Source organism: Vicugna pacos, chromosome 8 (assembly GCF_048564905.1).
Source record: "Vicugna pacos chromosome 8, VicPac4, whole genome shotgun sequence".
Lineage (NCBI taxonomy): Eukaryota > Metazoa > Chordata > Mammalia > Artiodactyla > Camelidae > Vicugna > Vicugna pacos.
This window is the reverse complement of record NC_132994.1, coordinates 35,847,128-35,862,928: the sequence shown is the minus strand read 5'-3', so window position 1 is coordinate 35,862,928 and position 15,801 is coordinate 35,847,128. Positions and strand designations below refer to the sequence as shown.

Genomic DNA, 15,801 nt, shown 5'->3' with positions numbered 1-15,801 from the left:
ATTTTGCATTAATGTGTCTACTTTACTAACTGTTCTATATAATTGAAATTAAATTAAGACCATCTTAGAAATAATGATACTGTAAAATCTTTATTGATTGTATTTTTAAGAAGATATCCAAACTAATAACAGAGTCCCTTTTTTCCCTCCCTTATTACCCTCAAGAGACTAGAAAGCCTCATAAATGAATAAAGACAAATAGGAAGAGATCTAAGAGAAAATTATATTGCCTCTCATATGCCAACTTTATTCCTTTCTATTTCTTTAGCAGTAAGTCTGTACTAGAGTCATGGGACGGTAGGGTGGTTGATGGTAGCATGGACCCCATTAGCCCTCAAATTCATTCTGGTGTACTTAGCAAAAGTAGCATCCTTCTTTACCAGTAAGAGGATGCTGTGTTTAAAGAGTACCCTAAAATTAACCATTTAGATATGAGGAAGATTTTTACCAGAGAGTTTATAATATATTCCTTTCTGAAAAATACCTGTATTTTAACATAATGACATGTATTATATCTTAACAAACATTACAGCTGCTTCAAAAGGTACACAGAATGAATTAGAGGTTAGAATATGTTTTCATTGTCACATACCTAGCAGTTTTATTATCTCCCTTTAACAGCGTTTTTAAAATTTGCGTCTACATTCTGATCCAATGTGTAAAGTTTAATGAAAATTAGATTTTTTAATATTCACAAGTGTAATTATCCTATACCTGAGGTTTAATCATTTAGTCCAACATACATTACCTTGCACGTGTCTGTGAATCATCTTCAAAGTTAATACTGTTTTGTGGTTTTCATTCCTATTGGAGTTCTCATAAATTCTCCCTAGTCTTGATTAATACAAATGATTTTTTTTTGGCATCGACAAATTTTATCACCTCACTATTCATCCCCTCTTCCAGATTGCTAATAAATATAGGCCGGAGGGGATGGCTTAGTGGTCTAAGCATCAGATTTGAAATACCTAGAGTCCCTGGAACTACAGGTTTGAATGTCAGCAGAGTCAACCCAGCTCATCATTCTTCCAAGGTAGATAAATGGAGTTCCATGCAGATTACTGTGTGGGGTCATTAGGATGAGATCTTTAAAAACTAAGGTTTGTTATGAGTGATACAAATCCCGTGTGTCTTTCTGAAAGAGTGGGGGTTTGGATCAAAGTTCTGAACAAAATTTCCTCTAAACTTATTGTATGGTCTTTTATTGCACTAGTTGACATCCTCCTCCCTGGAGGTCTCTGAACTCACATAGTAGTGCTACATTAGATTTATAAACATTACAGGAACCTTTTAGGAGAAAAGTCCTCTTCAAAAGAAAGAAAATGTGATGATTTTGTATTGACGACCACTAGTCCTTTGGTCACTCTATTATTAGTATGTTTGAATTCATGACAGTTGGCCATTGTTATACTTTGTGCTTCCTTCTTAATTATCTAAATCCATAATGTTTAAGGGATTTAAAGATTCTTTTTTCCTTTCTGATAGCCATCAGTAAGAAAGGGTGTGCTACCAAGAATGCTCGAAGAAATTTTGAAGACTAGACTCATGGTGAAGCAGTCAATGAAGGCTTACAAGCAGGACAGAGCCCTTTCACGAATGCTCGATGCACGTCAACTAGGACTTAAGCTTATAGCAAATGTCACATTTGGCTATACAGCTGCTAACTTTTCTGGGAGAATGCCATGCATTGAGGTAAGTGATACAAATCGGTAGTTTTTTCAAAAGAGACTAAAGCACATTAAATGAATAGTTCATTGAAGTATTTTATTTTGTTTTGAAACTTTAGACTAAAGAGTTTCATTTCCATGACATAGTATCATTTTTTCTCAAACCAGGGCTTATATACATACATGTTTTAGGGGGTTGTGGGTTTTCTGTATGAGAACTCTTTGTGTCTTTGTTTTAATAATAATTTTAGAAATTGGCATACCCATATTTCTACATATTATGGATGACCATATTGTAACCAAGTATTAGCAGGAGATTCAGTTCCCCTTTATAGCAGTGTTTACAATAACATTGGTACTAAATAATTCTTTTTAATATATTGATAGAGATCTGATGGTAGGTAGTTCAGTTGGCTTCTCCAAATATCAGCATGGAAAAGTCATTCCATATTTACTAGTATACAAGTAGATATAAAGCACAACCTTTCGTTTGCAATTGAAAGATGTTTTTCATTAAATAAGCCTAATTTATTGTTATTTACTAAATTAGGGTGTTATTTTGATATGAAGACAATATAGTATGACAGTAATATAATAATTTACTAGTAACTGTTCAAAGAACAAAGAAGACTTGTTTGATTCATGATCTTTTCATGCCAGAGGAAGGCCAGAGCATTGTAATATACCATATTTGTAGTAGTTCATTAAGGGAAAGGCAGTGGAAGAATAAAGTCCCCCTACAGTGGACAAAGTAGACTCCGAAAACCTGGGCAAGGGACTTTCCATATGTAAGAAACTCAAAGTTGCCACTCTGTCCTCATAACAAGTAAGTTGAACAAACTGAAAAATCAACAACTCTTCTTAGATCTGTCAGAGAAGTGTGGTCCCAGGATAAACTGCTGCCCCCAAAACTGAAGAGACCAACAGGTGATAGAGAGACTCACAACTTACCAGAGCAGAAACCTAGAAGCACAAATCTCTGCAAGAACCAGTGCCATGGTAGGGAAAACTGAACCATATTTGATGAATTGCTGGAGGCTCAGGGTGTACAAATCTGTGAGGTTAAAAACTCCAAGGGACCCAGTCATCAGGGCCCCCACACTATTGTTAAATTTCACCTCTGAGAGTTCAACTAGGTTCTCACAGTGAATATCAGAGAAAAATTCCCTTTTGCTTCTGCCACAGGAAGGGTAAAGAAGCCTTTTTTTTTTTTTAAATCTGTTGTTAACTAAGTCTGCCCTCAATAGAAACTATTTAACCAGAGCTTAAGCTGCTGGAGTTTTACCATAGCCTAACTGACTTCAGGAAGGGGAAATACCCAACTCCAACTGCTCTAGCCTTCCACATGGAGGAAGAAAAACACTCCAGCCCTCTCTAGCCATCCTTTCCCACCAAAGGGGAAAACCTGAGAAGCACATGTGACGTCCACGGTCCAGAGGTACAGGCTAACTGAAAGACTGAGACCTAGTCATAGGACGGTAGAACACTTCCTCATCCCTACACCTTACCACCACACTGCTAAAAGCCTATTTACAGCAATTCCTTTTACCCAATACATCATGTCTGGCTATCAAAAAAAAAAAAATTACAAGACATACTAAAGCCAAAAAACGCAGTTTGAAGAGACAGAGAGAACATCAGAACCAGACTTAGATATGGCAGGGATATTGAAATTATCAGACTAGGATTTTAAAACAATTGTGATTAGGATGCTAAGGGTTCTCATGGCTGAAGTAGATAGCATGCAAGAACAGATGGGCAATGTAAGCAGAGAAGTGGAAATTCTAGCAAAGAACCAAAAAGAAATGCTAGAAATCAAAAAACACAAAAATGAAGAATGCCTTTGATGGACTTACTTGTAGATGAAACATGGCTGAGAAGAGAATCTCTGATCTTGAGGAAATCTTAATAGAAACTGCCAAACCTGAAAAGCAAAGAGAAAAAAGATTTAAAAATAGAAAAGAATATCCTAAAACTATGGGACAACTACAGAAAGTAATAGGAATTCCAGAAACTTATAGATGACAAATAATGATATGAAAAGATCTCTATATGTCATCAGAGAAGTGCAAATTAAAATGAAATACCACAAAACGCCTTTTAGAATGGCCAAAATTCAAAATATGGAAGCCACGTAGCAAGGATGTGCAGTAGCAGGAACTCTCTTTCATTGATGGTGGGAATGCAAAGTGCACAGCCACTTTGGAAGACAGTTTGTCAGTTTCTTACAAAATTAAACATACATTCACCATACAACCCAGCGATCACTCTCCTTGGTATTTACCCAAAGGAGTAGTAAATGTTATGTCCACACAAAAACCTACACACAGATTATCATTATAGCAGTGTTACTCATACTGGCAAAAATTGGAAGCAACCAAGATGTCCTTCCATAAGTGAATAGATAAGTATACTGTGGTACATCCAGACAATGGACTAGTTCGAGAATTGAAAAGAAATGAACTGTCAAGCCATGAAAGACATGGAGGAACTTAAATGCATATTACTAAGTGAAAGAAGCCAATCTGAAAAGGCTGCATACCATTCCAGCTGTATAACATTCTAGATAGGTCAAAACTATGGAAATAATAAAAAGATCAGTTGTTGTCGGTAGAGGGAAGGGGGAGAGATGAATAGGGAGAGCATAGAGAATTTTTAGGGCATTGAAACTACATTTGACTCTTGAACAATGCAGGTTTGAACTGCATGAGTTCATTTATGTGTGAATTTATTTCAATAAATACTACAGTACCACATGATCTGCAGTTGGTTAAATCTGGATGCAGAACCACGGCTATGGAGTGCCGCCTGTGGGACTGGTGCATCCATGGGTTCTGGTATCCATGGCAGGTTCTAGAACTAGTCCTCCACGTTGTTCACGGGTCAGCTGTACTCTCTATGATGCTGTAATGATGGATACATATCATTACAAGTTTGTTCAAACCCATAGCGTGTACAACACTAAGAGTGAATCCTAATGTAAACTCTGGACTCTGGGTGATAATGATGTGTCAGCGTAGGTTCATCAGTTGTAACAACTGTTCCATCTGGTGGGAGATGTTGATAATGGGGGTTGTGAGTGTATGAGGTCAGGGGATATATGGGAAATCTCTACCTTCTGTTTAATTTTGCTTTGAACCTAAAACTGCTCTAAAAAAATTTAAGTATTGAGGGAGAAAAGAAAAAACAAAAACATGGCCAAGGTGGTCCATGACATATTCACAATGAATACAGCAAAATATATACCATTTGTATTGAAAAAATAATTTCACTTCAAGTTTTTGCACATGATTTTGTTTATACTAAAATTTTTGGTTTCGTAGTTGAACTGTAAAGTCTATAAGCATAAGAAATTTTTATCCAGTTTCATGTTTGTATATGTTTAGATAATATAAAAACTACTCTGTCAGTCCTAGGGATTCATATTATTACTCATATTTTAAAAACACTGTTCAGATTGATCTAATAGAAAGAGTAGAAATGATTTTATTACTAATGTAAAACCAGAATAGCAAATCTTTTCTTGAGCTATTTCCACATTTCCTTAATTTTTTCCCTACCTCCCAATTTAAAATTTGTTTATTAATGTATTTTGGAAACAAAGCAATGCAGAAATTAGCACATCTTTTAAAAGTACGTAAATGTTCTAACCTTAGACTAGGGGTGAGGCAGGATGTAGCTCAAGTGGTAGAGCGCATGTTTAGCATGCATGCGGTCCTGGTTCAATCCCCAGTACCTTCTCTAAAAACAAGTAAGTAAACTTAATTACCCCCTACCCCAAAAAAAGAACATTAAAAAAAGAAGAAGAAGAACTAGAATTTGGAGGTTTTGATCTGGCAGTAGAAACAGCCCAAGAACTACTTTAGCGTGTTAGAGTCTTACTGCTAAGCAACATCTGCCTCCTCGGTCCTGATACTCTGAGGTTAATGACTGCAAGCTTACGTTTGGCCCTTCTTTACATGCCAACATCACAGCATTATAATGTGCTAATTTATATATGAAATCAAGAGGGGGAAAAGCTGTCAACATCACAGAAAAGTCTCTCATGAACACATATAAAGTTAGCTCCAGCGGAGTCAAAACAGAAGCTCTTGTCTTTGAAGGGGCAGTTGGATTACTGACTGGCCACGTGCTTTCTTTCAGTGAACACACAATCAAAAATATTTGACAGTACCACCAAGGTAACAAAAAAAAAGTGCTAGATCTAGGCTATGCTAAAAGTAAGACTTTGTAAGCAAGAATTTCTGTAAGAATGCAGAGAAAAGTAATGTAGCTAATAGTTGTGGGTTAATATCTCTGTCTCAGCTCAGCATTGTCACTGACATATTTCATAAATTTATGTGTTCATATTTTTCTCCTAAACCAGTTACTGTTCCTGATAAAGCTATACTTACATGTATATATGACTAGATATGACAACTTTTTCAACTGGCTATTCATTGTCTCTTACTTTTTCTTTCTTTCTTTATTCTTCTCTCTTTTTTTTTTTGTGAGATATACCTGACATACAACATTATATTAATGTTGGGTATACAACCTAATGATTCAATATACTGTGAAATGATCAATATCATTTAGATCACAATAAGTCTAGTTAAAATCCATCACCATATAGTTACAAATTTTTTTCTTATGAGAGATTTTAAAATCTACTCTTAGCTCCTTTCAAATATACAATATTATGATTAACTACAGTCACCATGCTGTACATTACATCTCTAAGACTTATTTAGCTTTGACCACCTTCACTCATTTTACCCACCTTCTACCTCTGACAACCACCAATCTGTTCTCTGTATCTATGAGTTAAGAGGGTTTTGGTGGGGGATTTGTTTTAGATTTCATATATAAGCAAGATCATACAGTGTTTGTCGTTCTCTGTCTTATTTCACTAAGCATAATACCCTCAATGACTGTCTCTATTGTGACAGATGGCAGGATTACCTTCTTTTTTATGGCTGAATAATGTTTAATTGTATATAAACCACATTTTCTATATCCATTCATCCATCAGTGGACACTTAGGTTGTTTCCATGTCTTGGCTATTGTAAACAGTGCTGCATTCAACATGGGGATGCAGATATATTTTCCAATCAGTGTTTTTGCTTCCTTCAGAAATATACCCAGAAGTGGAATTGCTGAACCACCTAGTTGTTCTACTTTTAATTTTTTGAGGAACCTCCATACTGTTTTCCATAGTGACTACACCAGTTTACAGTCCCACCAACAGTGCACAAGGACTCCCTTTTCTCCACATCCTCACCAACACTCTTTACAGAGAATTTTTACTTTAAGTATTTTTCTCATTATGACTTTTCAGGATCCCAACCTAAATTGTGAAACCAGTTATTTTCCTCTTTTTAAGTCCAGTCTCTTAGCCCTGTAGTGGATAACGTTTTTCAAATTAGGAACTATGGCACAAAGTAGCAGTATAAGTTTTAATGTATTTGCCACTCCTCCCATCTTCCCCACTTCTCCACTCCCTCCCAGTCTCCTCCCCTTTATGCCACTGAGTCCTTCACACTGTGTCCTTCACACTGTGTGGTCCTTAGGGGCAGCTGCAAGAGTTCTGACTCTTCCAGGTGTAGCTTAAATATTTTACTCAAACTTGAATTTCAACTAGATGACATGATCTTTTTTAATGTAATAGGTTATAGTTCATATTCTTAAGTTTTTCTAATGCACTAAATGTCTCAAATGATTCATGTTCTTAATTTAGAACCCAAATTAAGTTTCTGCTACCTGTATTTTAATTTATCCCTTTGTTTATAGACAATATTTCCTTTGTAAAGCAACTTTAAACAGCTTTTTAAGTATTATTCAATTCTGCATTTAGTTCGGGTAATTTGAATTTCACAGTAAAAGGGGAAGGATCATAATAATTATTGTTTGTGTCTCAATAGAAAAGAAAAAGTGCCTAATTTTTATTTTTTAAAACCTTATATTCAATATCTTAAAATAACCTCTAGTGGAAAAGAATCTGAAAAACTGAATCACTTTTCTGTACAGCAGAAACTAACACAACATTGTAAATCAACTATACTTCAATTAAAAGAGAGAGGAAAAAACTTTAAATGCAATGTTCCATTTATGCTAAATGGCAGTTTACCTCAACTCTTAGCTTTAATGGGTTTAATAAATGAAGCAGCAATTCTATACTAGTCTCCTTAATTAATTTAACTGTGAAATATAATTGGCTTCTCATATTTGTCAAGATCCATCGTCTTTTTGTTTTGTCAATTTATGCCATGATCATTGTTAAAACTCACCAATTACCAATGAAAGAACCTTGTGAGACATATATCTGTCTAATTGGTTTAAATTGGATACTTGTGATATATTTTCATCATATAATTATACAGTTTCTTGTATTTAGTATTATCTAAAAACTTTAACAATCACTGAGATTTAAGTTCAGCATTAACTGTAATGATACTGAAACAAATTATTGTAATACTCCCAACAGAAAAATTTTGAAAGATACACACATTCATGCACATAGAGTATTTTCCTGCCTAATTGGCTATAAAGGCATAAAAGAAAGTCCTTGAAGGGGATAAGAAAGAGTTATTCTTCTAGGATCAAATGTATCTGTGTACCTAAAGTGTAGTCCATTGTACTTATAATACACGCAAGTCTGTGTATTGATTGGTACATTCTTTTAAATTGTTCATCCACCTTATTTTCTTCTTGAGTACTTGTAGAAAGGATGGTAACACTGATGATTGTTTTCTTTTGAATGTTCTTTTCTCCTTGTTTCACTTTTAGAACTATTTAGTATTTAAAATTAAGTGTGATGTATTAAAGCCTATTGTCTTATACTAAACTATGTTATGAAATTATTTCCAATGTGTTTGTACCAACAGGTTGGCGATAGTATTGTTCACAAAGCCAGAGAGACCTTGGAACGAGCTATTAAACTGGTGAATGATACCAAGAAGTGGGGTGCTAGGGTTGTATATGGTGATACTGACAGGTAATGAACTTTGTTTTATAGTTGTCTTTTTGCATCTCTTCAGATATTCATTTCAGTGTTTGAAATGGCTTAAGGGTAATCCTTCGTAAAACTAGAGTTCTACTTAAGTTCTTTCCAGCCCTTAAGAGACAGAAAATGTACATGTCCTGAGCCAGAGACTGAAGATTCCCATGGCACCTCTCCAGGTAGCTAAGTAGATAGAGATCTGTTAAAATTGTTTACACAGGAATGTAGTCTGTTTAAGGAAACAGTTTTTAATGTGAAGAATTCCTCAGACAGCTGCAGCTGTCTCAGTTTAAATATATACCTTAAAATAATCAAACTGTTTTTGAAAGACAGTTGCCAAAGGTATGAGTGTTTAACTTTACACTAGGCCGCAAAACCTGTTGACCTTCTTCTACAAATAGGACATACAGACAAATAGTTTTCCACTTGATTCCAGAGGCTCACTGACTTCCTAAAGCCCATTATCCACAGACTCACAAAGGATAGGACTGCCTTTGAATCCTGAATTAATAACCTCAGCCTGCTTGCTTGCTTTGGTGTTTTTTAGGGCCCAGTTATTTTTGTAACATCTTATTTGTATGACTTATTAAAATTCTTCTAGAATATAGGCAATATGCAAATTTCTTGAAGTCTGAAATTTTTTTCGTATTGAAGGCTTACAGTCACAATGTGATCATTCTAAGAGCACTTGCATCAGGAGCTCTGATCACTTCACAGTCAAATGGAGCAATTGGAGATAATGCTTCTAATCATTGAAAATAGCTTCTAGGTAATCTTTAAACAGCATGTAATCTTTAAACAGCATTTAATCTTCTCTGGTTATTTAATGCATATGAAATCAGCATGATTATATTAATGGTGAATGAGACCTTGACTCATATAGCAGCTGTTACATTAACAACAGGTGGAAATAGTTTCAAGTTTTCCAGAACCTAATTATCCATAGTCTCTACTGTTTGACTTTGGGTATTTCACTGCTCTATAAAATGACTTCATCTGAGTAATCTAACAATATAAAAGTTTACTAGAACATAGTTCTGCTCCTTGTTGGCAGAGCTCCTCAAAATATTTAGGGAAGAGAAGAAAGTTAAACATTTAAATTGTTGAGTTTAATTCAGGGTCATACGCGTCAATGGTTGACAACACAGACCCAGCATCAGAAATTGACATGATTCTGCAAATGGCATTATGTTGTCGGTTTTTATGGCTGAATAGTATTCCATTGTATAAATATACCACCTCTTCTTTATCCAGTCATCTGTTGATGGACATTTAGGCTGTTTCCATGTTTGGCTATTGTAAATAGTGCTGATGTGAACATTGGGGTGCAGGTGTCTTTTTGAAGTAGGGTTCCTCCTGGATATATGCCCAGGAGCGGGATTCCTTGGTCATATGGTAAGTCTATTCCTAGTCTTTTGAAGAATCTCCATACTGTTTTCCACAGTGACTGCACCAAACTACATTCCTACCAGCAGTGTAGGAGGGTTCCCTTTTCTCATGGATGTCCCTGGAGGATGTCATTCTAAGTGAAGTAAGCCAGAAAGAGAAAGAAAAATACCATATGAGATCGCTCATATGTGGAATCTAAAAAAAAAAAAAGAGAGAACATAAATACAAAACAGAAACAGACTCATAGACATAGAATACAAACTTGTGGTTGCCAAGGGGAAGGAGAGTGGGAGGGGACAGACTGGGAGTTCAAAATTTGTAGATACTGACAGGCATATGCAGAATAGATCAACAAGATTATACTGTATAGCACAGGGAAATATATATAAGATCTTGTGGTAGCTCACAGCAAAAAAACAATGTGACAATGAATATATGTATGTTCATGTATAAATGAAAAATTGTGCTCTCCACTGGAATTTGACACAACATTGTAAAATGACTATAACTCAAAAAAAAGTTTTAAAAAAAAGAAATTGACATGATTCTGATTATAGTTAACATTGTTTAGCCTTTAAGATTTTTAGGGATTCAAACAAACCAAAAAACACAGACCCAGAACGTCAGAGCTAGAAGAGGACTGTTAGGAGTTTTCACGTGGTTGGGAGAAAACCCTAGGAGGCACGGTCTCAGGTGCTGCTTAAGAGCAATTCCCCTGAGATAAGAAACTTGTCTAAGGTCACCCTGCTAGGCAGCAGTGGAGCCATAAATTGGCATATCTCTTTTATGATTCCAGTCAAGGAAATTTAATTGCAGTATCATAAGAACTTGTGATCACTGTTCAGTCTCTAATTCATTCACCAAATGTTTATTGAAATTTACTGTATGAGGGCAATTCACTCTAGAGCATACATTTTCAATGGTAACAGTACTGCCCCAACAGGGTACAAATTGGCCCTTAGCAGCCAAAAACGCTTAGATAGGACAGTGGGTTTTGGCCCCACAAAGCTCAGCCCTACCCAACAAAATTTTATTCCTTAGTAATTAGTTTTTGTTAAATTTACTTTTAACCTTTTTGGTGAGTAGGGCAATAATGGTAACAAATTGAGAAACACTGCTCTAGGGATAGTAGATAATGCTTGGTGGAGGGAAAGAGTTCTTAACTAAGAATGAGATCTGAATTCTCTTTCCGGCTATACTTCTAGCTGATTGCATGACATCAAAAGGTCGCTTTGCCTCTATGAGGCTCAAGTTGTCTCATTGTCAAAATGAAGGAAATCTGATAAATAATGGTGAATGGCCATTGCCTCCCTCTAGTTTCAGGACTGCTGATTTTATGAATCTTGGGGTCTAGCTAAAGAAGATTGGTTACTGAAACATCAAAATTAATCTATTAGGGTGTGATGGCTTCAAGGTTACTCCGTGGAGCACTGGTTGCACAGGCCCTGTCCCAATGTAGACACCACAGTGCGCTCTATGGCATCTGGAAGCAGTGTTCCTACTGACGATGAACAGGCTACTAGGCTGGAGAGGGAGTTCATGATGGCTGCCCACAAGGGACTGGACCCATGCAATATGCTAGCCTCAAAGGCAGTCTCAGATACCAAGGAAGACCCTAATTTAGTCCCCTCCATCACCAACAAGTGAATAGTGGGCTGTGTCTGTGAAGAAGACAACAGTGCCGTCATCTGGTTCTGGCTGCACAAAGGCGAGACCCAGCGATGCCCATTACAAGCTGGAGCCCCACCAGCTGGCCCACTGAGTCCCTGCACTCACTTAAGATGTGCTGTCAAGTTTCTTCTTCCCAATAACGACTAGACATTACACTGGTTCCTACTCCCCCCCAAAAAAATTACTCTGTTAGAAGGATGTTTCTCTTTCTAAAGTAGTTACAGATTATTATCCACATAGAAAGTATAATAAACATACTGTATTTTTATACTATAGTGATGCAAACAATTATTTTATAATAATAGTGGTTCTCAGTAATATTTATCCCACCCTCATAGGGTAGACCTAGTCCCATCAGTTATTGAAGCTCTCTATTAGTAGTGATTCTCAGGCAGGATAGGGAAGGACATTTGACAAGACACACAGTTCCAGGGTAGCAGAAAGGTGGTAGAGAACCAAAAGAATCTCTTGGGAAATTCTTCAAAATATAATTGAGGAAAGCTTCCTAGGGAATTCTAATATTCCCACTCAACTACACATCCCCTCCACGTGACAATCACTGCTGTAAATGTGAACTTGGATCTATCAACCCAAAGATAAAGGTTATTCAGCTAGATTAAAAACATCAGTGACAGACAAATAGAAAGTTATTTTGAAACAGTCCTCTTTGTAGGCCAGTCACCTCCATTCTGTTAAGTGAGCAAAAATTTCCATTAATCCTGGCCAGCTCTCTTGAAGCTTAGCTCCAAATAAAACTGGTCCAAACAGCATAGACAGACTCAAGTAAACCCACTAACACTACTAGGTAAAATCTCAAATATATACCCTATAACTTTTAAGATATAGAGTATACAGATGTTTAATTTTTATCAACTTTATTTAGGTATAATTTTTAACAAAAGCAGTGCACAGTGTGTAGTTCAGTATACAAATGTATAGACCTATATAACCAGCTGCTACTGCTGTCAGATGGAGAACATTTCCATCACCACGGAGTGTTCTGTCATGCTCCTTTGCAGTCAGTCCCTCGCTTTCATCTCCTACCCCCAGGCAACCACTTTTCTGCAATCACCGCAGCTTAGTTCGGCCTGTTCTAGGACTTTATAGATATGTGAGTGTGGACAGTTTAATTCGTCATTGCATCTGAACATTTTAAGCATAATATTTTAAAAATTTGGCAGTTATATCTTAAGTTAAACACACCCCTGGCATATGACTCAGCAGTTCTACTTAATATTTACCTTAGAGAAATGAAAACTTAGGTCCACACAAAGACTTGATGCAAATCTTCACCACAGCTTTATTCTTGATAGTCCAAAACAGCAAATGGTCCAAAGGTTCATCAGTGGGTGAATGGATCAACAAATGTGGCATATGCATACATTAGAATACTATTCAGCAATAAAAAGGAACCAGTTACTTTACTTCAGCAATATGGATGTATCTCAAAAATACACTGAATGAAAGAAGCTAGACATAAGTATGTACTGTATATTATATAAAATTCTTGAAAAAACACAACTAAATTAACAGGATTCTTTTAGGGAAAAAATGCCAATATGTTTATTTTATCAGTTATTTTTGAGTATTTTTTGTATTGGAATTTTTAATCCACGTTAGAAATCCTTTGGGGAGGGTATATAGCTCAGTGGTAGAGTGCGTGTTTCATGTGCACGGGGACCTGGGTTCAATCCCCCGTACCTCCATTAAGATAAATAAGTAAACCTAATTACCCCTCCCCAAAACAAAATAAATACAATAAATAAAATAAAGTATGAACTAAACTTCAGGGGAAAAAATAGAACATGTACATTTCTTTAAAAGGATTTTTAAAAAAAGTCCTTCCCTCTTGACCTGCATATACTGCTGGCGGGATTGTACAACAAAAAAATCTTTCTGGAATTGAGTTTGACATTATCTTTCAAAAAATATTTTTAGTGTATACCATTTATCCAGAAATTTCACTTCTAGGAATTTATTTTAAGGACATAGGGAATGTGCCAAATTATTATTACATGTGAAATACTAGAAAAAAAATTTTAATGACAAATTTTCAATGATAGGAGTTTGGTTAAATTATGCTATATCCATACATTAAAATATAGTACAACTGTCAAAATGATGTAAAAGAATTAAGTGACATGGGAAAAATATTCACAATATACCGTTAAATGAGAGGAGAAGGTTATCAAACTCTGATTTGTGATCCCAAATGAGGAAAAATTTATGGATATACATAGAATGTTTATAATGACTTTTCTGAGTGGTGAGATTATAGATGGCTGTTTTCTGATGCCTTTTTCTGTTTTCTAACTGTTCTTCAGTGAACATATTTTACAAAATATACATGTGTTCTTCTTTAAGTTGGTTCTGGAAGGAAATTTCCTCCCATATCACAAGTGAATTTTCCATTTCTTTATGATCACATTTTATTTTTTGATTGACATAATTATGTGTCATGGAAAGCTGTAAGTGTCTAGGAATGACCCAAGACCTTCTTGGCAGCTGTGATAGCTGGTCCGTGTGTAGCTAAACTAGAAATACTGGATGTCTTAAAGATCTGTAATAAGGGAGACCATGAATACACAAGGGAAGTGTGATAAAACAAGAAAGCTTAGACAGGACGCAATTTTATAAGGAAGAGTAAGGAGGAAAAAGGTTTTCTTCTGTTATTAGAGTATTAGTCAGGAAAATTACTACTGATAAAAATTTTTTGTTGACTTTCTTATTACCTTACTCTATTTTTAATGCTCTTAGTATGTTTGTGCTACTGAAGGGAGCCACTAAGGAGCAGTCTTTTAAGATTGGTCAGGAAATTGCTGAAGCTGTAACTGCTACCAATCCTAAACCAGTGAAATTGAAGTTTGAAAAGGTAAGAGAAATTTAATACTGATAATCACTACAAAATCCACATGCCTTCGAGAGAGTTCTGACTTTTTCAATACAGAATTCAGAATCAGTAATTTTACACAGATCAGTGAAAGTATTAAATTTTGAAATATTTCTCCCTTAGTTTTGTGTAATTTTCTCAAATTTTTTAGTAATGTCTTTATATAAAGAAAGGAAAAGATTGTTCCAATTACCTATCACTGTGTAACCTCAAACTTAATGGTGTAAAACAAGCTTCATTTTTATTATGCTTACAGATTTCATGGGTAAGGAATTCAGAAAGGGTGCAGCAGGGATGGCTCCCATCTGCTCCACACTGTCTTAGTCCTCAAATAGGAAAATCTAAAGGCCAGAGTGACCCAGCTGACAGCTAAGGACTGAAATCACTTGAAGCTTGCCCACTCTCACGTCTGGGGTTGATACTGGCTGCTGTTTGGCATATCAGCTGGGGCTGTCAGCTGGAACATCTACACATGGCCTTTCCCTGGGGCGACTTGTTCTTCCTCACAGCATGATAGCTGAGTTCCAGGAATGAACACCGCAAAAGAAACAAACAAAAGCAGTTTTGCTTTTTATGACCTAGTCTCCAAGTCACATAGCATCATAGTCTATCTAAATTTAAGAGAGAACACAGGCCCCCATCTCTTAATGGGAAGAATGTCAGAGTCACACTTACAAGAAGGCCATGTGGGATAGGAGATCTTGTTTCTTTGGAAAATGCAGTCTGCCACAAGAACCTTTGACTATTTTCACTTTACGTTAGATACTGAGCTAGGAGAGGTGTGGAATGCAAAGAAGCATAAGACACACTCCTGCCCTCTAAAAGCCAGTAATCTGAAAGGAAAGATTAGAACTGTATATAAGCAATTTTTTTTATTGTAAACATAGAGAGCAGTCTTCTAAGCATGGTAAGAAAAAGAGGTATGTGTCCTCTTAGGCTGGATGGGGAGACTCCATGTAAGAGGTAATATTGCACTGTGTCTCAGAAAATGGTTATAATTTCAGTAGGCAGCCATGGCACTGAGGTCATTTTGCACAGAAGAAAATAGCATGTGGAAAGATATGGAATTGGGAATGCACAATATGGGAATACAGATTAGCAGGAGGGAAACCTGGAAAAATAAAGACCGGATTACAGACTGTCCTGAATGCCAAGCTAAAGTATTAAACTTTATTCAAGAAAGTTTATTAAACAAGAGCAT

At 36.0% G+C, this 15,801-nt stretch overlaps 1 protein-coding gene, 1 non-coding gene and 1 pseudogene across 3 annotated transcripts in view; all 3 read left to right on the top strand.

Annotated features, from left to right (window-relative positions):
• Window positions 1-15,801, top strand: part of REV3L (REV3 like, DNA directed polymerase zeta catalytic subunit) — a 146,328-nt gene that overhangs the window by 118,306 nt on the left and 12,221 nt on the right. For both annotated transcript variants that reach the window (XM_031680136.2, XM_031680138.2), the window contains 3 exons: window positions 1,486-1,692; window positions 8,535-8,644; window positions 14,468-14,582. In XM_031680136.2, coding sequence (XP_031535996.2) covers window positions 1,486-1,692; window positions 8,535-8,644; window positions 14,468-14,582 — 432 coding nt within the window. The remainder of the gene's footprint in view (window positions 1-1,485; window positions 1,693-8,534; window positions 8,645-14,467; window positions 14,583-15,801) is intronic.
• On the top strand, window positions 9,539-11,865 carry LOC140697698 (cytochrome c oxidase subunit 5B, mitochondrial pseudogene; annotated as a pseudogene).
• TRNAM-CAU (transfer RNA methionine (anticodon CAU)) lies at window positions 13,342-13,416 on the top strand. The gene has a single exon. It is a non-coding gene; the product is annotated as a tRNA-Met (tRNA).